The following is a 27,978-nucleotide window of genomic DNA, read 5'->3' as shown; positions in this document are numbered from 1 at the left end:
TGTAATGTGGAAGAGTTTAAATATTGGAAGAAAAAAAAATATATATATGTGCATTCCTTATGTAGTACACATTATGTGAATATCTAATTTTTTTTATTTAATATTATAACTCAATCTCTAATCTTTAGAGACAAAATTTGATTGGCATAATCAATTGTTTTAAATAAATAAATAAATAAAAAGGTTACGTTAGGTGCACATTGACATCCGGAGTAACCTTCTCGTGTGATAGAGTATATAGAAGAAGTGTCAGATATTCTTGTATTTCTATTATTCTAAGTTAGTATAAGATACTGATTTAGCCTTTCTTGTATATAAGTTTTTCCTGTTTGAACACACTAAGTATAAATATCCTAATTCATTATAGGCAAAATAGCTTATAGTATTGACATATATTTTCTTTGCCTTAAATGTCTTGGCATGTTTATCTTTATTTAAGTAATGCTTCTTTTTCTTACTTTTTCTTAAGTAGTAAGTCTTTCTAGGCTTGATTTTTTTGTTTTGGTTTGATGACGGGTCTAATTGATTGTCTTTTATTGTTTGTGCCTATGTTGAGTGTGTTTATATTGTTGATGCGTATATATTTGACTACAAAAATCTAATTATTGATTTTTAAGTTGTTTCTGTATTTGAATATAAGTATATTTTTCTTTGAGTACTGCGATGATATGTTGTATTCGTACTCTTATATTATCATATTAGGGTGTTACTTTCATGTATGTTCAGGCTTTATGAATTTTTCCCCTAAGTCCCCTAGCAATTTATTGAATCGTCTTTTACCTAATTCATGATTACAATAATTTCCTGAGACTATAAGTACTAGGAAATCATTGTAAAAAAGTTTAATTCATGTCCAGCTAAATAGTTGAAGTTATTTTAAATCTTTCATTGCTTCTCACTGTCGTAAATCTAATCCTGTATTGACATCTTTGGCTGTTAGGAGTCTACGGATGATATAACAAAAGTTTAGGATATTATTTTCTTGGGATGTTATACAACTATTTCATCTGAAAATTTTAGCTTCTAGGCTTCTCATACAGGTCTAGTTACGTCACCTAAGTAATTTTCTCCTACGCGCATCATAGCTTCGCCAGTTTCTATGTCAAGTTCATACCTAGCTTGGTAATATATTCGAACAGATATAATCCATTGTTCTAAATAAGTATCATACATTTGGGGGTAACCACACTTATTCAATAATACTGAGTTTTTTTCCAAAATAAGTAATTTTCGATGGCCTTCTTTTTCCTATAGTTTTAAGTAATAGATTGTTATTTGTATATGATGTTATTTCTGTCCTTAGTGGGATGACCATGTCCATAATCCGCATTTCTTATAGAACTTTTTGGATACTAGATCATTGGTGGTCTGAATGTAGCAAATGTCATGGTAGATTCTGTTGGATTCATGAGATTGACCTCGTTGAATTATTTTCTAACAATTATATTTTTTTTGTTTGTCAAAATATAATCCTCATAGATGGTCAAGTTTTTTTTTTTTTATTTCTCAAAGTTTTCTAGTTCTATTAATTCTTCTAGGGTCATATGAGTGTTATTTCTGTAAGGATATACATGTATTTGTCTAAGTTATCAAAAAATCTTGTTGTGTCTCTTGCTGAAACATGTAATCTATGTCAATTGCCTAGTATAAGAGTTGATTGACTAATTGAAGGTATCCTTTGCCTAGGTGGTGTTGTAGTGTTTGCATCGTCTTTCTAAGATATTATTTTCAATGTCTTTAATAGGCGTTAAGTTAAAGTTTTCATTTTCATCATTTTTCTCATAATGTGAAGTTGAAGGTATATAGTCATTAAACCTAATGATCAAACCACCTTGCTTGTCTTTATATATTATTGAATCTGTTGGTTGAAGAGTTCATGATTGAGTCTCAAGATTGATATTCCAATCTAGTCCTGCTAGGATTTTTAACGAGAAATTTTTTAATTTTAGGAAATAAATTCCCTTTGCTCAATGATATTATTTATTTGTACCTTAAAGGTATTATTGATTTGAGTCATTATTTTTCCTAAAAATATTATGTCAATTTGGACATTATGTTTCTAGAAGTTTCAATAATCTTTTACGAACTATTAGGAATTGTCCAATGAAAACACTCTCACATGCGGGCCTTGGAGTAGGAGTCAATCCACCCCCCCCTAGCATTCTTTTTTATCCAACAGTTACAACATGCAGAAGCTACCAATAGTTGTTACAACATGCAAAAGCTACCAATAGTTGCTATAACATATTTAAGGTGAGTTAAAGATTTATACCGTGTAGAAGTAGAAGATACCTAGTAATTGTTATAGTGTGTTTATTGTGAGTTTAGAGTTTAAGATTTAGGATTTAAGATATTTGAACACTATTGTATCCAAATATTATTTACCAATTGGGTTAAAGTTTTTTAAATTTCATCAAAATAACTTTAAAATGATTGTAGAAGTTATTTTGATATAATAGTGTTCAGATATTTTAAATCCTAAATCTTAAATTGTAAATACTAAACTCACATTAAATATGTTGTAGTAGCTACTAGGTAGCTTCTATACATTGTAGCGGTTACATGGTAACTTTTACATATTGTGGCAGCTACTGAATAACTTCTACACAATATAAATTTTAAATTGTAAACTCATTCTAAATCTGTTATCTCAACAACTAGTAGTTTTTACACATTACAGTTATTACACGTTGTAGCTGCTACCAATGTTCTAAATGGCGCCGCCTAGGACCGCCTAGGTGGCGCCTAGGCGGTGAGCAGCTAGCCGCCCACCTCCCCGCCTTTTGCAAAGGTGACGCCTATATGTGTTGTTGCATTAGTCGGTCGCCTAGGTGGCTAAGCGCCGCTTAGGTACGGGCATCCAATTTTTTTTAAAAAAAAATAAAACTCTGCCAAATCAATTATCCAATTGATTAAACACCTCTAATCGATTGGGCCAATCGATTCGAATGAGTTTGTAAGAAAAGAAGTCTGCCTAATAGATTGACTGACTAATTGAACACTTTTAATCGATTGGAACAATCGATTCACATGAGTTTTGCTAGAAACAATAACAAAAGGGTGTCGAATCAATTGACCAATCGATTGAACACTTCTAATTGTTTGGCCAACCGATTTACATGAGTTTCATGAGAAATAGAAGTCTTCCGAATCGATTGGTCGATCGGTTGAATGCATCTAATTGATTGGTATGAGTTTTGCGAAAAACAGAAGCATGCGAAAAATAGAAGGAAGATAAAAGAAGTCTAGGAACAAGAAGAAGCCCGCTTACTCTTACCCTATGGACCTATTTGCATCCGCCATTCATCTTGAATCTTCATTAAGTGGAAGTAATAAGATAAAATAACAACAAAATATTATTAATACACTTTGAAAGCAAAGGACACACAATGTGCACCAATATTTAACTTGATGGGTGTAATAGCCTATATTCCTTTTCATGCCATTGACATTGATAGCTTCAAGAGGTTTGCAGAAGCGGTTGATTAATTTGGCCTGGGTTATCATCCTCCAACTCAATACCTATTAAGGGAGCCCTTCTTGAAGGAAGAGGTAGATAGAACTAAAAGTCTATTAAAGAAGCAAGAAGCAAAATGAGTTTGGAATGGTTGCTCAATTTTGACCGATACTTAGATCGACCGAAAAAGAAAAAGTATCATGAATTTGTGTGCCACAACTTTCCTTTCTTCTAGGAAAGCATCAGATGAAGTACACATCAAGAATTATATATTTGAATATGTGGACAAATGCATTGAAGAAGTTGGGCCCCAAAATATAGTTCAAGTGATAATGGACAATGCTTCGAATAATATGGCGGCAAAATATTTATTGAAGGAGAAGAGGCCACATATATTTTGGACTTCATGTGAAACTCACACCATGAATCTTTTGCTTCAAGGAATTGGGAACCAACCTAAGTTCAAAGGGGTGACTGAGAAGACAAAGAGCTTGATAATCTTTATTTATGTACATCACAAGATATTGTCAATGATAAGAAAGTTTACCCAAAAAAGGGGCATAGTGACGCTAGGAGTAACATGATTTGCAACCACTTTTCTAACTTTTCAAATCTTGATGGAGAAGAAAAGTGAACTAAGAGCTATGGTTGCTAGTGAAGAGTGGAAGACTTCCCAACATTCAAATAGTGCAAAGCGGAAGGTGGCATATAATACCGGTATGAGTGCCTATTTTTGGAATGGGGTAAGCTTTTGCTTGAAGGTGTTTACCCCTTTAGTTAAGTTGCTTTGTCTTATTGATGGGGATAGGAAGTCATTTATGGGTTTTGTGTATGAAAAATTACTTAGAGCGAGAGAAGAAATTAAAGTGGTATTCAAAAATCAAGAGCTTCACTATCGTCCGATTATTGATATTGTTAATGAGAAAAGTCGTAATCAACTTGATAGTCCATTACATTTGATGGTCTACCTCTTGAATCATTATTACTCCTTCATTGACTAGAGCATAGGAAGTGAAGAAGTGGTCACGAATGAATTTTTCACTTGTAAGGAACAATCATTATTACTCCTATCTACAAATAAGGAAAGAGATCTAATCTCTTTTCTTAAGCTTTTGTAAAAGAGATATTTTAATTTTAATTCTCTCTAATAAATTACATCTTCCACATAAGAAAAATTTAAAATTAAAATTCTTTTAAATTTAATGGGGGGCGGCCACCTAAGCTTGGGTTCAAGCTAGGGCCGGCCACCCATGAACCAAGGCTTGGCCGGCCCTAGCTTGAACCACAAGCTAGCTTGGCCGGCCCCCTTCTCATGGGTATGAAGGTGGGTATAGGTGGATATAGTACTCTATAAATAAGAGGCTACGATAGGGACCGAGAGGAGGAATTATTTTGGTCTCCCGATAAAATTAAGCATCCCGTGTTCGTCCCGAACACATAACTTAATTTTATCAATAATAATTCATTCCACTAGAGAACTATTATTGAACTACCGCACCAATCCCAAATTACATTTTTGGGCTCCTTCTTATTATGAGTGTGTTAGTCTCCCTGTGTTTAAGATGTCGAATGTCCACTAATTAAGTGAGTTACTGACAACTCATTTAATTAATATCTTAATCCAAGAATAGTATCACTCAACCTTATCGTCATGTCGGACTAAGTCCACCTGTAGGGTTTAACATGACAATCCTTATGAGCTCATCTTGGGGGCATTATCAACCTAGATTACTAGGACACAGTTTCCTTCTATAATCAACAACACACACTATAAGTGATATCATTTCCCAATTTATCAGGCTTATTGATTCATCGAACTAAATCTCATCCATTGATAAATTAAAGAAATAAATATCAAATATATGTGCTTGTTATTATATTAGGATTAAGAGCACACACTTCCATAATAACTGAGGTCTTTGTTCCTTTATAAAGTCAGTATAAAAGAAACGACCTCAAATGGTCCTACTCAATACACTCTAAGTGTACTAGTGTAATTATATAGTTAAGATAAACTAATTCCTAATTACACTACGACCTTCCAATGGTTTGTTCCTTTCCATTTTGGTCGTGAGCTACTGTTTATAATTTATAAGGTACTGATAACATCATCTTCTGTATGTGGCACCACATACTATGTTATCTACAATATAAATTAATTGAACAACTACAACTAAATGTAGACAATTTGACCAAATGTGATTCTTTATTAAAAATAAATGTTTACAAAAGCTTAGGCTTTCAGTATACACTCTAACAAAGAAAAGTCATAATCAACTAGTCCACTACATTTGGCAGTTTACCTCTTGAATTCTTATTACTCCTTCAATGACCAGAGCTTAGGAAGTGAAGAAGTGGTCACGAATGGATTTTTCACTTATGTTAAAGCATTCTTTCCCGATGATATTGATAGCCAAAGTGAGATAGTAAATGTGAAGTTGTTGAAGTATATCAACAAAGCGGGGGAATTTGGAAGAGCATTGACTATAATTGGATGCACAAAAAATGATGAAAAATATGATTCACGCGGTAAGAACTAAGTAATAATTGCTTACTTTATTTTATAATTTTTATTGCTTGTTTTATGATTTTTATTATTGTTATTGTTTGATTTATTTTTATTTAGTTAGATGGTGGCATCTTTTTGGAAACGGTGTACCTAAATTGCAAAAGATGATTAAAATGATCCTTTTTAACTACAAGTTTTTCCAGTTGTGAGAGAAATTGGAGTACTTTTGAGGTAAGTACTTAATTACTTATTATGCACTTACTACTAATTAGTAATTACTAAATGTCTAGATATATATTCAATATTAATATTTTTATTTAATGTGAATTCATACAAAGAAAAAAAATATACTAGATATTGAAAGGTTGAATAATTTAGTCTATGTTTGATTCAATGTCAATATCATATATAAACAAAAAGAGAAGACAAGAAAAAAATAGAGTTGATGTGCTACATGCTAGTGAAACAATTATGGCACAAGAATAGTTTGTTGATGGTGGAGAAGAAGACGTCGAGACAAATATTAAAGATGCAAGAGAACTTCATGAAGAAGAATTTGTATCGGATGAAGAAGAAAAAAAAGATGTCATAGATTTTGAGTTTGAATCCAATACAGAGGAAGTATTAGAGAAATATAAAGATGAACTAAAAGAAGAATTAAGGATATAGAATTATATGAGTTATTTTGTATCCTTTTGCTATTTTTAATTTTCATTGCATGTTGAAGTTTAACAAATTAATATTTTGCTCCTTGTCAGTTTGTATATTTTTACTATTTCAAAAAATTAAATAATGCATATTTTTTCTTAAAGAAGTCTTTATAATAGATTATCCGATCAATTGAGCACTGTCAATCAATTGGGTCAATCGATTGGTAGAGAAAAAAATCCTCCTACACATTGGGTGGTAGGTGACCGCCCACCTACCACCTAACACTTTTTAGAATATTAACTGTTACACGTTATAGGAGAGCGGATCCTCTGGTCCACAAATTGTGGACCAGAGGATGGTCCCTTATATGAGATTGGATAATTTAGATGGATCCTACCTATTTACGGGTGAGATCCATCCAAATCACCCAATTCCATACAAGGAACCATCCTCCGGTCCACAATTTATGGACCAGAGGATCCGCCTGACGTTATAGAAGCTACTTGTAGCTTTTATAATAGCACTAGATCAAGAGATAATTTTAAAATAAAATTATGAAAAAGATATCTATATTTATTTATTTAAATATTTTTTTGGAAAAAGGAGCGCCTTTGATGATTTGTGAAAAAAAAATAAAGAAAGATAATTTTTAAATAATTCAATTCAAGTTGTAAGAAAAAGAAAGGGAAAAAAAAGCGCCATACTATTAGCTCCAAAGGTAAATAAAAAAAAAAAAAAAAAATCATCTCCTAATTTGAAATTAAATTAAAATTTTAAAATTTCCATACATAAAATTACCAGAATAATTGCAGGATATCCTTAAACCAACATAATTTATTTAGTAATAAAATTGCAAGAAGGTATAAAAACTTCACAAAATCTCAATCAGTGTTCCTCAGTATATTTATGCTTAAATATTCATTTTCTGCATTCTGGTGAGCTAACAGTGCCAACCCTCCCCCGCCCACACAAAAACCACTCCAAGTTAGTTCCAACTCCCGGCCTTCTTCCAGATGCCCTGATCAACAACGTCGTCGTCGTCTCCTCTACTTCACCAAACTCACCATTTACAATCTCCTTTCCTACTCTACTCTACTCTACTCTTCATATAATTCTCCATCTTCTTTAACCTTTTCTGTTTTTAGCACCATCTCCGCAGATCGTTATGGACTATCAGACGGTTGCAGGCCTCGACCCCAGCTCCTCCTCCTTCTCCTCCTCCTCCTCTCCATCTTCCTCCTCCTCTCCCCTTTCCACAACCGCCACCACCACCACCCTACTCGTCTCCAATCTATCCTACTCTATCCACCCCTCTTCCACCTCCACCTTCCTCCGCCGCCGGAGTAGCCACTCGCCCAGCCATGCACGCCACCTCCTAAATTCAGTCTCCTTCGCTGCCGCCTCCTCCGAGCTCCTCGCCGTCGTCGGCCCAAGCGGAGCGGGTAAATCCACGCTCCTCCGCGTTATCTCTGGCCGCGCCGGTGCCTCCAGTTCCACGGCCACCGCCGTCTCCCTCGAAGGCCGGCACGTCTCCAGCGCGCCCCGCCTGCGGAAGCTGTGTGGGTTCGTGACGCAGGAGGACAACCTGCTGCCGCTTCTGACGGTGAGGGAGACGCTGGCGTTCAGCGCGCAGCTGCGGCTGCGCGGTGCGAGCGCGGGTGAGCGGGAGGAGAAGGTGGAGGCGCTGGTGAGGGAGCTGGGGCTGGAGCAGGTGGCTGACAGCTACGTTGGCGACAAGGAGCGGCGGGGAGTGTCGGGCGGAGAGCGCAAGCGGGTGGCCATCGGCGTGGACGTGATAGATGACCCACCGGTCCTTCTGCTGGACGAGCCGACCTCGGGGCTGGACAGCGCCTCGGCGCTGCAGGTGGTGCAGCTGCTGGCGGCCATGGCGCGGAGCAGGCGGCAGGTCGTCATCCTCACAATCCACCAGCCGGGCTATCGGATTCTTCAGTACGTCTCCACCTTCTTGCTCCTCTCCCACGGGAAGGTATCCCCTGCTCACTCTTACAATCATAATTATGATGACGATTATCAATTTTCTTCAGTTATATCATGCAACAATTCATTATGAACTTGTAAAGTTCTTGGGAGCCAGTCCTATCTCTTAGGATCATGTTGTGCCTAGGCTACGATGCAACATTCCTTCTGTGGAAAGGCAATTCTAGAACATCACATTTCTAAATTTATTTTAATGATTTTATAATTAGTCAGGTTTAATGAGTTAGGTAAAATGACAGTCCAGTATACGAAGCTCTCATCATACGGGGTCTCGAGGAAGGATTCATTATACCCAGTCTTATCCTGCTTTTTGTAAGAAGTTGTTTTCAGGATTCGAACCCGTAATCTTTTGATTATATGACAATAATTTTATCATTACGCCAAGGCTCCCCTTCTTTAACGAGTCTTACTTGAAAAAAATTGATGAACTTGTCCTCAATGCAATGAGAGTTCGATTACATGACACTTCGTATGCCTACGGTGCTCGAGGCAAGACACTCATGTGGCAAAAGGTGATTTGCTCGCCCCCTAGCGCCCCCGCCAACCCGTCCCTAGGCCAACACGGAGGAGGTAAATCACGGGTGGCTACTAGCCATTAGTGCAAATGGCCAAGACATGGGGGAGGTTATGCTCGGTCACGCCGAGTTTCGAGCCCAAGACCTCATGTGGCAACACCCCATGTCTTAACCATCGCACCACCCCGAGGGGACTCGAGGCAAGACACTCATGTGGCAAAAAGGCGATTCGCTCGCCCCCAGCGCCCCCGTCAACCCGTCCCTAGGTCAACACGGAGGAGGTAAATCACGGGTGGCTACTAACCATTAGTGCAAATGGCCAAGACATGGGGGAGGTTATGCTCGGTCACGCCGAGTTTCGACCCCAAGACCTCATGTGACAACACCCCATGTCTTAACCATCGCACCGTCCCGAGGGAACCCATCGCACCGTCCCGAGGGAATCCATCGCACTGCCCCGAGGGAACTCGAGGCAAGACACTCATGTGGCAAAAGGCGATTCGCTCGCCCCCAATGCTCCCGCCAACCCGTCCCTAGGCCAACACGAAGGAGGTAAATCACGGGTGGCTACTAGCCATTAGTACAAATGACCAAGACATGGGAGAGGTTATGCTCGGTCACGCCGAGTTTCGACCACAAGATTTCATATGGTAACACTCCATATTTTAATCATCACACCGCCCCGAGGAGACAACTTGAGGCAAGACACTCATGATACATACTAAGGTTCTCCGTGATGATCCATCTATGTTTTCCAAATTAACTGTAATGGTTTATGGAAAATTTTCATGACTTTCAGGATTAGTTATGCTTGCTATACTTTGACAGGTAGCTCACTATGGCAGTCTGGAATCTCTCACCCAGACGATCGCAAGACTGGGATTCACAATACCAACTCAGCTCAATCCTCTGGAGTTCGCCATGGAGATCATTCAGCAGCTAGAGGACTTTCACTCTTCGAAATTACCTCCTGAGACAGAGACAGAGAAGACAGAGACAGAGACTTATAATTACAAGAACAAGCTTAGCAAAGATTTAGCATTAGACGCAGAAATTTTTCACAGCGGCTACTGCTCCCGCATGGAGGAGATCAAGATCCTGAGCTTGCGATTCTGGAAGATCATCTACCGAACGAAGCAGCTGTTCCTGGCGCGCACGATGCAGGCCGTGGTCGGCGGGCTGGGACTCGGCAGCGTGTACCTGCACGTGGAGCCGGACGCCGAGGGCGTCGCCGAGAGACTGGGCCTCTTCGCCTTCAGCCTCAGCTTCCTCCTCTCCTCCACAGTCGAAGCACTTCCCATCTTCCTCCAGGAGCGGCGCGTGCTGATGCGGGAGGCCTCGCGGAGCACGTACCGGCTCTCCTCCTACGTCGCGGCCAACACGATCGTCTTCCTCCCCTTCCTGCTCGTCGTGGCTCTGCTCTTCGCCGTCCCCGTCTACTGGCTCGTGGGTCTCAACCCTTCCTTCGCCGCCTTCTCCTTCTTCGTTTTGGTGGTGTGGCTGATCGTTCTGATGGCGAGTTCTCTGGTGCTCTTCCTCAGCGCCGTCTCGCCGGATTTCATACTGGGAAACTCCCTCATCTGCGTCTTCCTGGGGGTCTTCTTCCTGTTCTCGGGCTACTTCATCCCCAAGGAGAGCATCCCCAAGTACTGGATCTTCATGTACTACCTCTCTCTCTACAGGTACCCTTTGGACGCCCTGCTCATCAACGAGTACTGGAGCGTGAGGGACGAATGCTTCTCCGTCGGGCATGGAGGGGCGTGCATGCTCACCGGCGGAGATGTGCTGAGGGCGAGAGGGCTGGATAAGGACTCCAGATGGATGAACGTCGGGATCATGTGCTTCTTCTTCATCATCTACCGAGTTATGTGTTGGATTTTGCTGGTCAGGAAGGCTTCAAAGACTATGCTCTGACTGAAATTAAGCGTGCTTAATTGTTGATTGAGTTTATGCAATTATATGCTTGGTTAATTTTTGTGCAATTGATCTGTTATATATTTATTTGTAGACTTCTTTTTTTTTCAAACAATATTCAACTAATTCTACCTAGTTTTGCTGTATTATTATGCTATCGTTTGTAGTTACTACTTAATAAACTTCTCTTGTTGTATTGTTTTTTATGGGACCATTTTGATCAGTGGCCATGAGTGGATAAATTTTGAACGGTAATTTTTTATTCGAGTTGAATTAAGTGACCTTTAACTAATTAAATTGAACCAATTTAGGGATCTATGATTGATTACCGGATAAAATTCATAACAGCCCAATTTCGGATTAAAAAAAATCATTTAAAGTTGTTTGGCTCTGAATAATTTTTATTATTGTTTAGGATTATTTTTATCTTTTCTTCTTTAGATTTTTGGATATTGATACGACAGATATTGGACATCTCCACGTAGGACCAGAAGATCAATCATTTTACGAACGGGATGGTCAAAATTCAATCAGGTTAATGCTACGGGGACCGCCGATCGGATCATACAGACCCCCAAAGATGATGACTCATCGCACTATGGTCCTTTTAGAAACATATTGCCGATTGGGTTCATTCGACTCCAAGGATTATGTTTCATTCAACTCAACTCATTTTCCTTTGACTTGATCTTTTATAGGATCTTCAACTAATCAGATTACTCCTACTTGCTATCCGCTCGGCTAATTTGGCAGCATCGTTCTAATCAGTCCCTTAAAACTTCTAGGCTTGGCTCCACCTTTCTTAGGTGGATCTGATGCACTTGATCAGTCGGATTCCTTCGACCCCCAAGGATTATGCTCCCTCCGACTCTATGATCTGATCGTCCAATTCTTATCACATTCTGGTTGGCTCCCCTCAATTCCTTATAAATCAACATGCACATCATCAAACCAATCTGCACGAGACTAGAGGTTTTGTCCTTATATGTTGCATTATCCCATTGGGCCCCTACTAAAACTCATCTTATGTAGCCTACCTCCGAAAGCCCACCAGGCTTTGTGGTATCTAGGCTAACCCTTCAATAAATGCAATATGTGAAATGTCATAATCATGTGCGACAATATCATTATACGGATATGAGATATCGGCGATGGGACTATCAATATAATAAAAATATAACGATTTAACATTTCCCTCTGATGTATAATCGGCGATGGGACTATCAATTCAACATGGTGGCACCATGTTTAGGAAATGTCAAATTGCTATGTATAATGAGGAAGATTGCAGAGATATTATAAAAAGGATCTCACCTGTTAAGTGTTTCTGTTTCTACCCTCTTGGTAAATTTAACTGATTTTTTTTTTTTGTCATTTCTCTCTCTTCTCTTTTCTACTATGCATGCAACATATCTTCTCTTTCCTACCCTCTTTTTTATCTTCTCTTTTTTTTTTTTTTGAATTTTTTTTCTCAAACCTGTTATGAGAGATCAGACCCACATTAGGCCTGATATCTCTCCATATCAGGCCCAATGTGGGTCTGATATGAGGAGATATCAGGCCTAACAATAGGAAAAAAAAAGAAAAAAGAAAAAAATATATATTTAAGTTTTTCAAAACCTCTAGTCCACCACTAGGAATGTCGAAATAACAATGGAGAGCATATTTAGACTCCTTACAATTTTAGAAATCTACAGGACATGAAATGATTGCAATCTGAGGTCTCTAAGTCGATCAGTGGGTTTTGACTGAAACTTATTGATCGACCTAGAGACCTAATATTGCAATCATTTCAGGTCTTGTGGATCTCTAAAATTGTAAGGAGTCTAAAATACTCTCCATTATTATTTTTGGCATTCCAAATAGCATATCAGAAGTTTTGAAAAAACTAAATCTCTCTCTTTCTTTTTTTGTCCTTTTTTTCTATTGTTGGGCCTGATATGAAGAGATATCAGGCCCACGTTTAGCCTGATATAGAGAGATATCAAGCCCAACAATAGAAAAAAAAAAAGAAAAAATGAAAAAAAGAAAGAGAGAGAGATTTAGGGTGTGTTTGGTACGTGCGTTTTTCATTTTCTGAAAAACGCGTGTTTTCTAGAAAACAGAAAATGACTTTTTGTCATTCTCTGTTTTTCTAGAAAACGCTATCTAATTTTTTTAGAAAACAGGCACGAAAAACGCAAACCAAACACCATTTTTCAGAAAACGCGCATTTTTCAAAAAATGAAAATAAAAAACGTGCATACCAAACGCACCCTTAGGTTTTTCAAAACCTTTAGTCCACCACTAGGAATACCGAAAATAACAATGGAGAGCATATTTGAACTCCTTGCAACATCAGAAATCCATAGGAACTTAAATGGGTGTAATCGGAGCTCTCTAGGTTGATCAGTGAATTTTGACCGAAACTCACTATCGACCTAAAGACCTCAGATTGCAATCATTTCAGGTCCTATGGATTTCTAAAATTATAAGGAGTCCAAATATGATCTATATTATTATTTTCGACATTCCTAGTGGTGGATCAGAGGTTTTGAAAAACTTAAATCCTCTTTTTTTTTTCCTTTTTCCTTTTTTTTTTGTTATTGGGCCTGATATCTTCCCATATCAGGCCTAGCAACAGAAAAACAAAAAGAAAAAAAAAAGTAAGAAAGAGAAATTTAAGTTTTTCAAAATCTCTGGTCCACCACTAGGAATGTCAAAAATAACAATGAAAAGCATATTTGGACTCCTTGTAATTTTGGAAATCCACATGACCTGAAATGACTGCAATCTGAGGTCTCTAGGTCGATCAGTGGGTTTCGATCAAAACCCACTTATAGACCTAGAGAACTCCGATTACACCCATTTCAGTTCATATAGATTTTTAATGTTGCAAGAAGTTCAAATATGCTATCTATTATTTATTTCAACTTCTAAAAGATGTTAAAATATAATAAAAAAGAAACAGCAAAATAATCCTCATACGTTGAGCCTGATATGAATCATATCAGGCCCACGCATGTGGATTTTTGTCAATTCATCGTTATTATAATTTTATACCTCCGTAGAAGTTGAAATAAATAATAGATCAGTCTCTATTGATTTATGGGGTGCAAAGAATTCAAATATGTCATCTATTGATTATTTTGACTTCTCCAAATGTATTCTAATGTTATCAAAAAATTAACTAAACTCTAAACGTTGTGGGCCTAATATGATTTATATATCAGACCTATGTTATGCATGCACGCATGGAAAAAAAGAGAGGAAAGAGAAGAGCGGAGAGGAAAAATTAGATTGGTTGCATGCATAGGAGAAAGTAAATAAAAGAGAGAGTGAGAAACGAGGAAAATAAAACAGTCAAATTTGTCAGAAGGATAAAATAGGAAATACACTTAAGAATATGTGTTCTTTAATAAATACCAAAGTAGCATATGTCTTTTGATAAAGTTAAATCTCTACATGTGCCCTTTGGTAAATTATCGCATAATATATCCTCTTTTTCTGTTCATATTACATTCACTCCCAATGTGTTTATAATAAATCCATCCTAAGATCTTCTATGACACCCATCCTAATAACCATGTTTGTCATTAAAGCACAATTCAAATATTGTAACATAAGAAAATGTTTCTAATGTTTTCTAGGAGTTCTAAAACATATAATAACAATGCATGGTTCTAATTATGACAGTAAAACAATCAATAATTGATCTTGACTTTAAAATTTGGGTCGGTTTGTTAGTCGGATCAATGCCTAGTTAACAAGACTATCCTCATCCCATGCCTAGTTAATACAAGACTATCCCTAGTTAATACAAGACTATCCTCATCCCATGCCTAGTTAATACAAGACTATCCTCATCCCATGCCTAGTTAACAAGTTATAGATTCATGGATTTATGGTGTCATGACATCCAACAGCTAGCCTAGTAATTGCTGCTAGAGAAGCCACTTACATGAATTGTTGTATTAAGTATTAACTGCAATTACAGCCTCTAAATGATAATAACTTACAAACTATATTAAAAATCATTTTAAAAATGGAGTACTTAGTTAAAAAAACAAAAAGATAATAATTGTATATGTTTCTTGAAATGTGCTGACTAGCACATGCTACACACGTAGGGCTTAAGCTAAGATCATGATCAGTCAATGACAAAAAAAAAAGGTTAGAGGGGGAGAGGGAGGAGTTACCAAGGACGAGGGCGTGAATGATACTGGCTCGACAACCGCCATAGTCCTTGAAGATGTCCTCGATGGCGCAAAGAACGGAGCCAGATCCATGATAGTAGCAACAGAGAAAGTTAGGAAGATCGAGATCTCAACTTAGCACTGCAAATTGATGCTGGTAAAACATCTCCCTTTCGTGTAAAACATCTTTTATTTCTTCTCTTTTATCTCTTCTATTGTTGTATAATGCTTGTTTTTAAACATCAACGTACAATTGTGATACTAATTTTTAAAAATCAGCATCATAATTTAAACACCAATATTATCGTTGTGGTGCTAATTTTTTAAAAATAATAAAAGACATATTTAAATTCTGGAACACTTTCAAAAACTCATAATAGTTGGAATGGATCCAATTAAAATTCTTTAGGTCCATCACTTCTAAAAATTTTCGAATATTCTCCTTGTTGTTATGCTCTTACCCAAAAATTGTCATCTTTGAATTTATTTACGCTCAATGTTGTTTAATAGTCTTTTACCCGCAATAGTTGGAATGGGTTCAACATAATGTTGTTTAATAGTGGATCATGATTTTAGCTTAAACCCTATGTGGGTAGCCTGTGCTAGTATGCAAATTTTAAGAAACATATACAGTTCTTATCTTTTTGATTTTCTTTACTAAATACTCCATTTTTAAAATTATTTTTATTACATTTTGTAAGTTATTATCATTTTGAGGATGTGATAGCAGTTAATACGTAATACAACAATTCATGTAAGTGGCTTCTCGAGCAGCAATTACTAGGCTAGCTGTTGGATGTTAATCAGAGATATTAAGGAAATTATATAATTGAAATTACATAAAATAAATTCTAATTTATCTGTTGAGATGATCTAAGCGGATAATCTCATACTGTCAGTGGTATTGATTCTGTCAAACTTTTGATGGTCCAAGTTACAGAGTTGATGCAGTACGTAACAGAATCGAGAGTTGATCGCTGAATCGAAAAAAGAATTTACTGGCTAAGATACCGAGGCTTGCATTTAACACGGTTTCCTTGAAACAGATTCGTCCCACCTCGTGCTATGCTTCGAGGTTCTCTCAGGTCATCTGTTCCCCATGATACAACGGCAAAATCAAGCACTAGTTGTTCGCGACAAACTAAGAATGCACCCGAGTACTATCACGAGTAGTTCAGCCAAACGAATGCACAACTGAGAGAAAAGAATCAGGGAACAAAGGTTGAGGAATCTTTTGCTTTTGCTATCACTCTAGTTTTATATCCTTTGCTCAAGATCCAACCTCCTTATGTACGAGATCTCACCTTGCCAGCAATACATGACCAAATTATGGTATTTAATATTGGATTTAATATGGTCATTAATGTCAAAATATTATGAAATTATTATTAATGGATTTAATGATGTCATTAATGCCGAAACTTTACGAAGTCACTATTATTGAGTTTAATATCACTATTAATGTTGAGGCGTTACAGAATCGCCATTAATTTCATATTAATGCTTCCGTTATACCCTTGAGCAGGTAGCAAAAAGAGATTCAAGTGACAAAATGTTGGTTCATTCACTTGGGCAAATTTTGTCTCGACCGGTCCGGCATTCAACATGCGCAGGTCGTGTTCATACACAAGTCAACCTTGGTTCAGTACAATCTGGGTCATATATTTGCGCCCACCCCTGCACACCCACATGTAAAAGAGTCTATCTACATATATATGTTTACAACATCAATGCATGTACCAAAATTTAAATCAACAATAAAGTCAAGAAACTTCTAATGTAGAACTAACAACTCATGCATAATAGAATCTCTTCGTCTCCACCTCTTTATTCCATTCACATTTTCAATAATTCCCCCATATGAATGGAATACATGGTATGTGATAACATTCAATAGTTGAATCAAGTATAGGATAGGTAGATTTTATCGTTTGAATCTTCCCTTGTGAAGATCTATTTGCTTACTAGCTGATAGTAGACATGATGTCATTGAACTGTTATGTCGTCTGTGCAAGCATTATCAAATTTTACCCAAAACTCTGTCTAATATAACTCAGTTCTCATGAGTGTATTCGTTCTTGGCCATGAACATGTCTGGTTCTATGAGAAGCTCTAAGAATTGTGCCTCCAATTCTTTTCGAAGCGCTCACACTTCTTTCTCACATAGGTGATCCCTTGAGAGTAACCATCTAATCTACTTGATCATTAAAAGCTCAATGGCTTACCCTGGTCTGGTCACTGTTTTATTGGATTATCCCTGACAACGTGTCTAGTCGATGCAAATTAGTTGTCCCTTTGAACCTAGTTTTTGAGATCTCCAGTCAGTATAGGTTGGATGTCCTCTACACGGATCGCTGACAACAACATTAAACTCATTCCTTGTGATGAGCTTACAACTAACTCTTGATTTAACCCTTTGGTTATCGGATTCACTAGGTCATCCTTTTACTTCATATAGTCAACAGTGATAACTCCCATTGAAAGAAGTTGTCTAATGGTATTATGTTTACGACGTATATGTCTAGATTTACCTTTATACAGATGGCTCTGTGCCCGACAAATTACTGATTGACTATCGTAATGTATGCAAATTGTCGACACATGTTTCGACCATCTTGGAATATCTTCTAAGAATTACCGTAGTCATTCAACCTCTTCACCACATTTGTCAAGAGCTACAAACTCAGATTTCATCGTAGATCTGATTATTACTGTTTGCTTAGAAGATTTCTAAGAAATGGTTGCACCTCTCAGAGTGAATACATATCCACTCATAGACTTAGAGTCTTTTAGTCAGATATCCAACTCGCATCGCTGTATCTTTATATCACAACAGGACATCTCGTATAGTGCAGTCCATATTCACAAGTATACCTCAAATACCTCAGTACTCTTGTTATCCCTTTCTAGTGCTCAACACCGGGATTACTCGTGTATCTACTTAGTTTACTTACTGTGTAGGCCAAGTCTAGTCGTCTACAACTCATCAGATACATCAGACTTCCAATCACTTGAGAATACTCTATTGAGAGATATTTTCACCTCGATATTTTTTATAGATGTTGACTCATATCTATTGGCATTCGTGCCAATGCAGTATCACCCTTAGTGAATTTCTCAAAAAATTTGTCCACATAATGGGACTAACTAAGAACAAGTCCTTCTATCATTCTAAGAATTTTGATTCCTAGAATCACATCAACTAGGCTCATGTCTTTCATGTCAAATCTTAAGTTCGACATATTTTTAGTGGATTTGATTATCTTATCATTACTTCCAATGATAAATATGTCATCTACATATATGCACAAGATGACGTAGTCATTCTCTATGGCTTTCATATAGACATATTTATCACACTCATTGATCTTAAATTTACATTCCTTCATGGTATTATCAAATTTCTCATATCACTATTTTGGTGCTTGTTTCAAACCATATAATGACTTCACCAATTTACAAACCTTATTTTCCTATCCTGGCACAGAAAACCCTTCAGGTTGCTCCATATAGATTTCCTCTTCTAAATCTTCGTTTAGAAAATTTATTTTTTACATTCATCTGATGTATTTCGTGATTCCTTATAGTAGCTATAGCCAACAACACTCTAATAGAAGTTATTCTCGACATCGGAGAATATGTATCAAAGTAATCAAGGTCTTCTCGTTATCGGTATCCTTTGATTACCAATCTAGCCTTATACTTATCAATTATGTCATCTAACTTCATTTTCTTTTTGAAGATCCACTTACAATCTAGTGGTTTACTTTCCGGAGGAAGATCCACAAGTTTCCAAGTGTGATTTTGCAAGATAGATTTTATCTCAGATGTAATTACCTTTTTCTAGTAAGGCCCATCAAAAGAGCTTACGACTTCAGAGTAATTTCGTGGCTCACTTTGCAATATGAAAGTGATAAAATCTTATCCGTAGGATTTTTCTACCCAAGCTCTTTTGCTCTATCTAAGCTTAATCTCGACTAGTTCATCATCATCTTCTTTGCCTTGTGTTTCATATGCTCATTTTGAGGAGCTAGCATCCTCTCGGGTCTTATATGGAAACACATGCTCGAAGAACGAGGCATTTCTCGATTCTATTATTGAGTTCTTATGTATATCTAGTATTTGTGACTCACACATAAAAAATTGATACACACTGCTATTATGTACATATTCAATAAATATGCAATCAACAGTCTTTGGTCATATCTTAATCCTTTTCAAATCAAGCACCAACACTTTAGCAAGACCCCCTACATTCGTAAATATTTATAGGACGGTTGTCTTCCATTCCACAGCTCATAAGGACTCTTATCTATCTTCTTCCGAGGCACCTTATTTAAAAGGTAATTAGCTGTTAACACAGCTTCTCTCCACATAAATTCTGGCAGTCTAGAACTCAATAGAAGAGCATTCATCATCTCCTTTAGAATTCAATTCTTTCGCTCAGTAACTCCATTTTACTGAGGAGTATAAGGAGCTGTTATTTTATGTCTGATCCCATGTTTAGCACACAACTCAGTGAACAGTGATACATATTCACCACCTCGGTCACTTCGAATTACCTTAATCTTCTTATTAAGTTGGTTTTCAACCTCATTCTTATATAGAGTAAATTTCTCTATAGCTTCATCTTTACTTTTAAAAAGATACACATAACAATATTTTATATTATCACTTACAAAAGTAATGAAGTATTTATTTCCAACAAGTGTTGGTGTACCTTTGAGTCACACACATTGGTGTGAATTAGCCCAAGTGGTTTGTTGCTTCTCTCAACATGTTAAAAGGATGACCTTGTCATTTTTGCTTCAACACAAATCTCACACTTGTGTTTTGGGTCAAGGTGAAATGTAGATATGCTTCGCATATTTATTAATCTACATAACACATTGTAGTTAACATGTCCTAGTCTACTATACCACAAACATGAAGACTCAAGCATATAAGTGGAAGAACTTTCATCTTTATTTATCTTAGGCCTAATGGCTATTACATTAAGCTTGAATAGTCCATCAGATACATAGTCTCTTCCTATAAACATTCCATTCTTTAATAGTACAACTCTGTTTAACTCAAAAATAATGTGAAAGTCATACTTGCTTAATAGTGATCCGGACACTAGATTCTTCCGAATCTCTGAAACATACATAATACATTGTTCAGAGTAAGGTTCTTGCCTGAGGTTATCTTTAACACCACTTTTCCTTGGCTTATGATGTCCGAGTTTGCTGAGTTTCCCATGAACAACTTGTCTCCATTGACTTCTACAAAGTTATGGAGTAGTTCCTTATTTTAGTAGACATGTTTGGTGGCTCTAGTATCGATCTACCATTACCGCGGGTTTGAATCGACTAGGTTCAGTTCGGAGACCACAACGCAGAGGTTGTCCATTTCTGGTCCCTCATTCAGATTGGCCTCCTACTTCTTCTTCCGCTTTCTACATTCCAAAGATTTGTGACCAACTTGACTACAGTTGAAGCATTTCCCAAAGAATTTCTTAATTCCTCCTCTGGGTCCCATCTTAGAAGTCTTTGGTTCTTCGCTTCGAGTTTTGACCATGCTCAACCACGTTGGCTTTCACAGTAGCTTGAGAGAATAGCTTTCTCTCTGAACCCTTGTTATCTTCTTCGATGTTAAATCTAACAATGAGTTATTCCACATTCATCTCCTTTCACTTATGCTTCAGGTAGTTCCTGAAATCCTTCTAGCCTAGAGGCAACTTCTCAATAATAGCAGTCACCTGGAAGGTTTCACTCAGAACCATCCCTTCTGAGTGGATCTCGTACAAGATCACCTGAAACTCCTAGACTTGACTGATCACCGTCTTGGAGTCAACCATCTTGTAGCTCAGGAGTCGACCCATGATGAACTTCTTGGCCCCTATATCCTCTGTCTTATACTTCTTGTTCAGAGACTCTCACAGCTCTATAGTCATTCTCTTCATACTATACACAGCGTACAACGAGACGGCACGACAGTTGAGGATGTAGTTTCTATAAAGGAGCTTAGAATGAATACATGCCTCCACTGCACTGATGGTCTGTGTATCAGCATCCTTAGCACGCTTGGGAGGGTCCTTGGTCAAGAATTGAGTCAGATTGAGTGTGGTCAAGTAGAAAAACATCTTCTGCTGCCACTTCTTGAAGTTCACTCCAGTGAACTTCTCTAGCCTTTCCCTATGGTTGATTGGTACAGTTCCAATCGGGGCGGAGGAGGCCTTAATGTGTTGAGTCTGTGGACCTCAACACTTTGTTCTGTGGCCATCTCAACAGAACTCGAATCTGTTTCAAGATTGTTGGACAATCTATTGCCGAAGATATTGGAAAAATTATAGAATTTAAATTACACAAAATCAATTCTAACTTATCTATTGATATGACCTGAGCATATAATCTCAGGCTGCCAGTGGGGTTGATTCTGTCAAGCTTCTGGTAGTCCAAGTTGCAGAGTTGATGTGGTGCGTAGCAAAATTGGGAGTCAATCACTGAATCGGAAAGAGAATTCGCTGACTAAGATACCGAGACCTTCGTTCAACGTATTTTCCTTGAAACAGATTCGTCCCACCTTCGACTGTGCTTCAAGGTTCTCTCGAGTCGTCAGTTTCCCACGATACAAAGTATTTAATACTGGATTTAATGTAGCCCTTAATGGATTTAATGTGACCCTTAATGGGTTTAATGTCTTCATTAATATCGAGATATTACAAAATCATTATTAATAGGTTTAAAGATGCTATTAATGTCGAAACAGTATGAAGTCACCATTAATGAGTTTAATGTCACAATTAATGTCGAGACGTTACGGAATCGCCATTAATTTCATATTAGTGCTTCCGTTACATCCTTAAGCAGGTAGCAAAAAGAGATTCAGGTGACAAAATATTGGTTCATTCACTTGGGCAAATCTTGTCTCGACTGGCCCAGCATTCAACGTGCGCAAGTCGTACTCGCACACAAGTCAACCTTAGTTCAGTACAATCCGGGCCCTAGATTTACACCCACCCCCTACACACCCTCATGTGAGAGAGTCTCTCCCTATACATATGTTTACAATATCAATGCATGTGCCAAAATTTAAACCAACAATAAAACCAAGAAACTTTTGATGTAGAACTAACAACTCATGCACAATAGAGTATCATCGTCTCCACCTTTTTATTCCATTCACATTTCCAATAGTTGGATGTCATGATACCATAAATCTATGAATCTATTACTTGTTCTCCACCACCCACTATTTTCTTATTCTTCGCATACTATTTGCTGAGATAAATATTTAAATGAGTCATTAAGTGATGGTATTCAATGTGGATATTGTGTAATACGAGACATAAAAGAAATAGTCGTGGATGAAGATCCGAAGAAGGTAAATTCTTTTTTTATAAAATATTAAATCATTTTATATTTAGATTAAACTTCTGTTAATTTTTCTAGAACTTCTATTTCTAAGGTAATATGTGTAAATGTATCCTGATTTGTTTATTGTTATTTAATTAAGCAAAATCTTAACTCAGGTTAGTAACATTATGTTGGAAATGTGAATGGAATAAAGAGATGGAGACGAAGAGACTATTGTGCATGAGTTTAGTCCCACATTAGAAGTCTCTTGGCTTTATTGTTGATTTATATTATGACACATGCATTGACGTTGTAAAAATATGCATGGGGAGAGCTCTCTCACGTGTGAGTGCGCAAGGGTGGGTGCAAATCCAGGGTCCGAATTGTACCGAATCATGGTTGACTCATGCGCGAGCACGACTTGTGTATGTCGAATGCCGGACCGGTTGAGGTAAAATTTACCCAAAAGAATGAACCAACATATAGCCACTTGAATCTTGCTCAAGGATGTAATGGAAGCATTAATGTGAAATTAATGCTGATTCCGTAACGTCTCGACATTAATGGCGGCATTAAACTCATTAATGGTGATTTCGTAACGTCTCAGTATTAATGACGACATTAATCTCATTAATAATGATTCTGTAACGTCTCGACATTAATGAAGATATTAAACCCATTAATGACGAAATTAAACTCAGCATTAAATGATCATAATTTGATCATTTATTGCAGGCAAGATGAGAGCTCCTATATAAGGAGGCTGGATCTTGAGCAAAGCGAAGAAAAAGAAAAAGCAAAAGCAAGAGAATTCCTCCACCTTCGTTCCCTGATTCTTTTCTCTCAGTCGTGCATCCGCTCGGCTAAACTATTTGTGATAGCACTCAGGTGCATTCTCAGTTCGCCACGAACAACCAGTGCTTGGTTGCGTTCGTGGTCTTGCCGTTGTATCCTGGGAAACAGACGATCCGAGAAAACCTCGAAGCACAGCCGGAGGTGGGACGAATCTGTTTCAAGGAAACTGCGTCGATCGCAGGCCTCGGTCCGGTGCTCTGTTTGTCCGCTCGGTTGGACTCTTCATTTGCTGGGTCGGCCACTCGCCCTTCTGATCTGCCCGACTGGTCTCCCGCTCTGCCTGTCTATCCTTCAGTCTGCTCGGACGATCTGATTGCTCAGACTCTGAGGTCAGAAAAACCAGCCCCTGCTGGCAGCCTGAGATTATCTGCTCAGGTCATCTTAACTGTGAGTTGAATTTAATTCGAGTATTTAGATTCAGCTAATTTCCTGTAAATCTCCGGCTACAGATTGTTTGGTGTCCAACAATCTTGAAACAGACTCGATTCTGTTGAGATGGCCACGGAACGAAATGTTGAGGTGCAACAGACTCAACATGTTCAGGCCCCCTCCGCCCCGATTGGAACTGTGTCAATCAGTCATGGGGAAAGGCCAGAGAAGTTCAGTGGACTGAACTTCAAGAGGTGGCAGCAGAAGATGCTCTTCTACCTAACCACACTCAATCTGGCTCGGTTCTTGACCGAGGACCCTCCCAAATGCACTAAGGATGCTGATGCGCAAACCATCAGTACAGTGGAGACATGGACTCATTCCGAGTTCCTTTGCCGAAACTACATCCTTAACTGCCTTGCTGACTCGCTGTATGCTGTGTATAGCATGAAGAGTACGGCTAAGGAACTGTGGGAGTCCCTAGACAAGAAATACAGACGGAGGACGCAGGGGCAAAGAAGTTCATCGTGGGCAGATTCCTGGACTACAAGATGATTGACTCCAAGACGGTGATCAGTCAAGTCCAGGAGCTTCAGGTGATCTTGCACGAGATCCACTCAGAAGGAATGGTTCTGAGTGAAACCTTCCAAGAGGCTGCTATCATCGAGAAGCTGCCTCCCGGCTGGAAGGATTTCAAGAACTACCTGAAGCATAAGCGGAAGGAGATGAATGTGGAGGAACTCATCGTTCGACTTCGCATCGAAGAAGACAACAAGAGTTCAGAGAGAAAGTTGTTCTCTCTGGCTACTGTCAAAGCCAACGTGGTCGAGCACGGACAAAGCTCGAAACGGAAGAACCCCAAGTCTTCCAAGATAGGACCCAAAGGAGGCATCAGCAAGAAGAAATTCTCTGGGAAGTGCTTCAACTGTGACAAAGTGGATCACAAATCTTCGGAGTGCAGAAAGCCGAAGAAGAAGCAGGAGACCAACCTGAACGAGGGACCAGAAATGGACGACCTCTGCGCTGTGGTCTCTGAGCTGAACCTGATCGGTTCAAACCCGCGACAATGGTGGATCGATACTGGAGCCACTCGACATGTCTGCTGCAACAAGGAGCTGCTCCACAACTTCGAAGAAGTCACTGGAGACAAACTGTTCATGGGGAACTCAGCAACCTCGGACATCACGGGCCAAGGAAAGATGGTGCTGAAGATGACCTCGGGCAAGGACCTCACTCTTAACAATGTGCTGTATGTTCCGGAGATTCGGAAGAATTTAGTGTCCGGATCACTTCTGAGCAAGCATGGCTTTCACATTGTTTTTGAGTCGGACAGAGTTGTATTGTCAAAAAATGGGAGGTTTGTAGGAAGAGGCTATGTATCTGATGGGTTGTTTAAGCTCAATGTAATGGCCATTAGGCCCAAGATAAATAAAACTGAAAGCTCTTCCACTTATATGCTTGAGTCTTTGTGTTTGTGGCATGGTAGACTAGGACATGTTAACTACGATGTATTGCGTAGATTAATAAATATGCAAAGCATACCTACATTCCACCTTGACCCAAAACACAAGTGTGAGATTTGTGTTGAAGCGAAAATGACAAGGTCATCCTTTCAACACATTGAAAGAAGTAACGAACCACTTGACCTAATCCACACTGACGTATGCGATCTAAAAGGTACGCCAACGTGTGGTGGAAATAAATACTTCATCACTTTTGTAGATGATAACACAAAATACTGTTATGTGTATCTTCTCAAAAGTAAGGATGAAGCTATAGAGAAATTTGCTCTCTATAAGAACGAGGTTGAAAACCAGCTTAATAGAAAGATTAAGGTGGTCCGAAGTGACCGAGGCGGTGAATATGTGTCACCGTTCGCTGAGTTGTGTGCTGAACATGGGATCAGACATGAAACAACAGCTCCTTATACTCCTCAGCAAAACGGGGTTGCTGAGCGAAAGAATCGAACTCTTAAGGAGATGATGAATGCTCTTCTATTAAGCTCTGGATTGCCAGAGTTCATGTGGGGGAAGCTGTGTTAACAGCTAATTACCTTTTAAATAAGGTGTCTCGGAAGAAAATAGATAAGAGCCCTTATGAGTTGTGGAATGGAAGACAACCGTCCTACAAATATTTACGAATGTGGGGGTGTCTTGCCAAAGTGTTGGTGCCTGATCCAAAAAGGATTAAGATAGGACCAAAGACTGTTGATTGCATATTTATTGGATATGCACATAACAGCAGTGCTTATCGATTTTGTGTGTATGAGTCACACATACCGGAGATACATAAGAACTCGATAATCTAATCGAGAAATGCCTCTTTCTTCGAGCATGTGTTTCCATATAAGACCCGTGAGGATGCTAGCTCCTCAAAACGGGCGAATGAAACACAAGGTGAAGAAGAAAATGATGACAATGAGGAACCAGTGGAGGTTGAGCCTAGATGGAACAAAAGAGCTAGGGTAGAAAAATCCTATGGATCGGATTTTATCACTTTCATGTTGGAGAGTGAGCCCTGTAGTTACTCAGAAGCTGTAGGCTCTTCTGATGGACCTCACTGGAAAGAGGCAATTGCATCTGAGATAGAATCTATCTTGCAAAATCACACTTGGGAACTTGTGGATCTTCCTCCGGGAAGTAAACCACTAGGTTGCAAGTGGATTTTCAAGAAGAAAATGAAGTCAGATGGCACGATCGATAAATACAAGGCCAGATTGGTAATCAAAGGATACCGACAACGAGAAGGCCTTGATTACTTCGATACATACTCTCCGGTATCGAGAATAACTTCCATTAGAGTATTGTTGGCTATTGCCGCTCTATGGAATCTCAAAATACATCAAATGGATGTAAAGACAGCTTTTCTAAACGGGGATTTAGAAGAGGAAATCTACATGGACTAACCCGAGGGGTTTTCTGTGCCAGGACAGGAAAACAAGGTATGTAGATTGGTGAAGTCATTATATGGCTTGAAACAAGCGCCAAAGCAGTGGCATGAGAAATTCGATAATGCCATGAAGGAATGTGGATTCAAGATCAATGAATGTGATAAATGTGTCTACATGAGAGTCACAGAGAATGACTATGTCATCTTGTGCCTCTATGTAGATGACATACTTATCATTGGGAGTAATGATAAGATAATCAAATCCATAAAAGATATGTTGAACTCAAGATTTGACATGAAAGACATGGGCCTAACTGATGTGATTCTGGGAATCAAAATTCTTAGAACGACAGAAGGACTTGTTCTTAGTCAGTTCCATTACGTGGACAAAATTCTTGAAAAATTAACCAAGGGTGATACTGCTTTGGCACGAACGCCGATAGATACGAGTCAACATCTATCGAAAAATCGAGGTGAAAGTATCTCGCAGATAGAGTACTCTCGAGTGATTGGAAGTCTGATGTACTTGATGAGTTGTACTCGACCAGACTTGGCCTACGCAGTAAGCAAATTGAGTAGATACACGAGTAATCCCGGTGTTGAGCACTGGAAAGGGATAACAAGAGTACTGAGGTACTTGAGGTATACTCGTGAATATGGACTGCACTATACAAGATATCCTACTGTAATCGAAGGATACAGCGATGCAAGTTGGATATCCGATATAAAAGACTCTATGTCTACGAGTGGGTATGTCTTCACTCTAGCAGGTGCAGCCATTTCCTGGAAATCTTCTAAGCAAACCGTAATAACTAGATCCACGATGGAATCTGAGTTTGTAGCTCTTGACAAGTGCGGTGAAGAGGCTGAGTGGCTACGGCAATTCATAGAAGATATTCCACGATGGGCGAAACCGGTGCCGACGATATGCATACATTGCGATAGTCAATCAGCAATCGGTCGGGCACAGAGCCATCTGTATAATGGTAAGTCTAGACATATACGTCGTAGACACAATACCATTAGACAACTACTCTCAACTGGAGTTATCACTGTTGACTATGTGAAGTCAAAGGATAACCTAGCGGATCCGCTAACCAAAGGGTTAAATCTAGAGTTAGTTGCAAGCTCATCACAGGGAATGGGCTTGATGCCATTGTCAGCGATCAGTGCAGAGGACACCCAACCTATGCTGACTGGAGATCCCAAAAACTAGGTTCAAAGGGACAACTAATCTGCGCTGACAAGACACACTGTGGGGGTAGCCCAATGAAACAGTGACTAGACGAGGGTAAGCCGATGGGTTTTT

The 27,978-nt window shown here is 38.5% G+C and overlaps 1 protein-coding gene across 1 annotated transcript; it reads left to right on the top strand.

Annotated features, from left to right (window-relative positions):
- The first annotated feature begins 7,735 nt into the window (after positions 1 to 7,735).
- LOC122013381 (ABC transporter G family member 23-like) lies at positions 7,736 to 11,244 on the top strand. Its single transcript, XM_042569637.1, has 2 exons — positions 7,736 to 8,604; positions 9,959 to 11,244. The coding sequence occupies exons 1-2, from the start codon at positions 7,783 to 7,785 to the stop codon at positions 11,042 to 11,044; spliced, it is 1,908 nt and encodes a 635-aa protein (XP_042425571.1). The 5' UTR covers positions 7,736 to 7,782; the 3' UTR covers positions 11,045 to 11,244.
- Positions 11,245 to 27,978: the final 16,734 nt, after the last annotated feature.

The sequence above is a fragment of the Zingiber officinale genome, chromosome 8B (genome assembly GCF_018446385.1).
Source record: "Zingiber officinale cultivar Zhangliang chromosome 8B, Zo_v1.1, whole genome shotgun sequence".
Lineage (NCBI taxonomy): Eukaryota > Viridiplantae > Streptophyta > Magnoliopsida > Zingiberales > Zingiberaceae > Zingiber > Zingiber officinale.
This window is presented reverse-complemented; position numbering and strand designations above follow the sequence as displayed.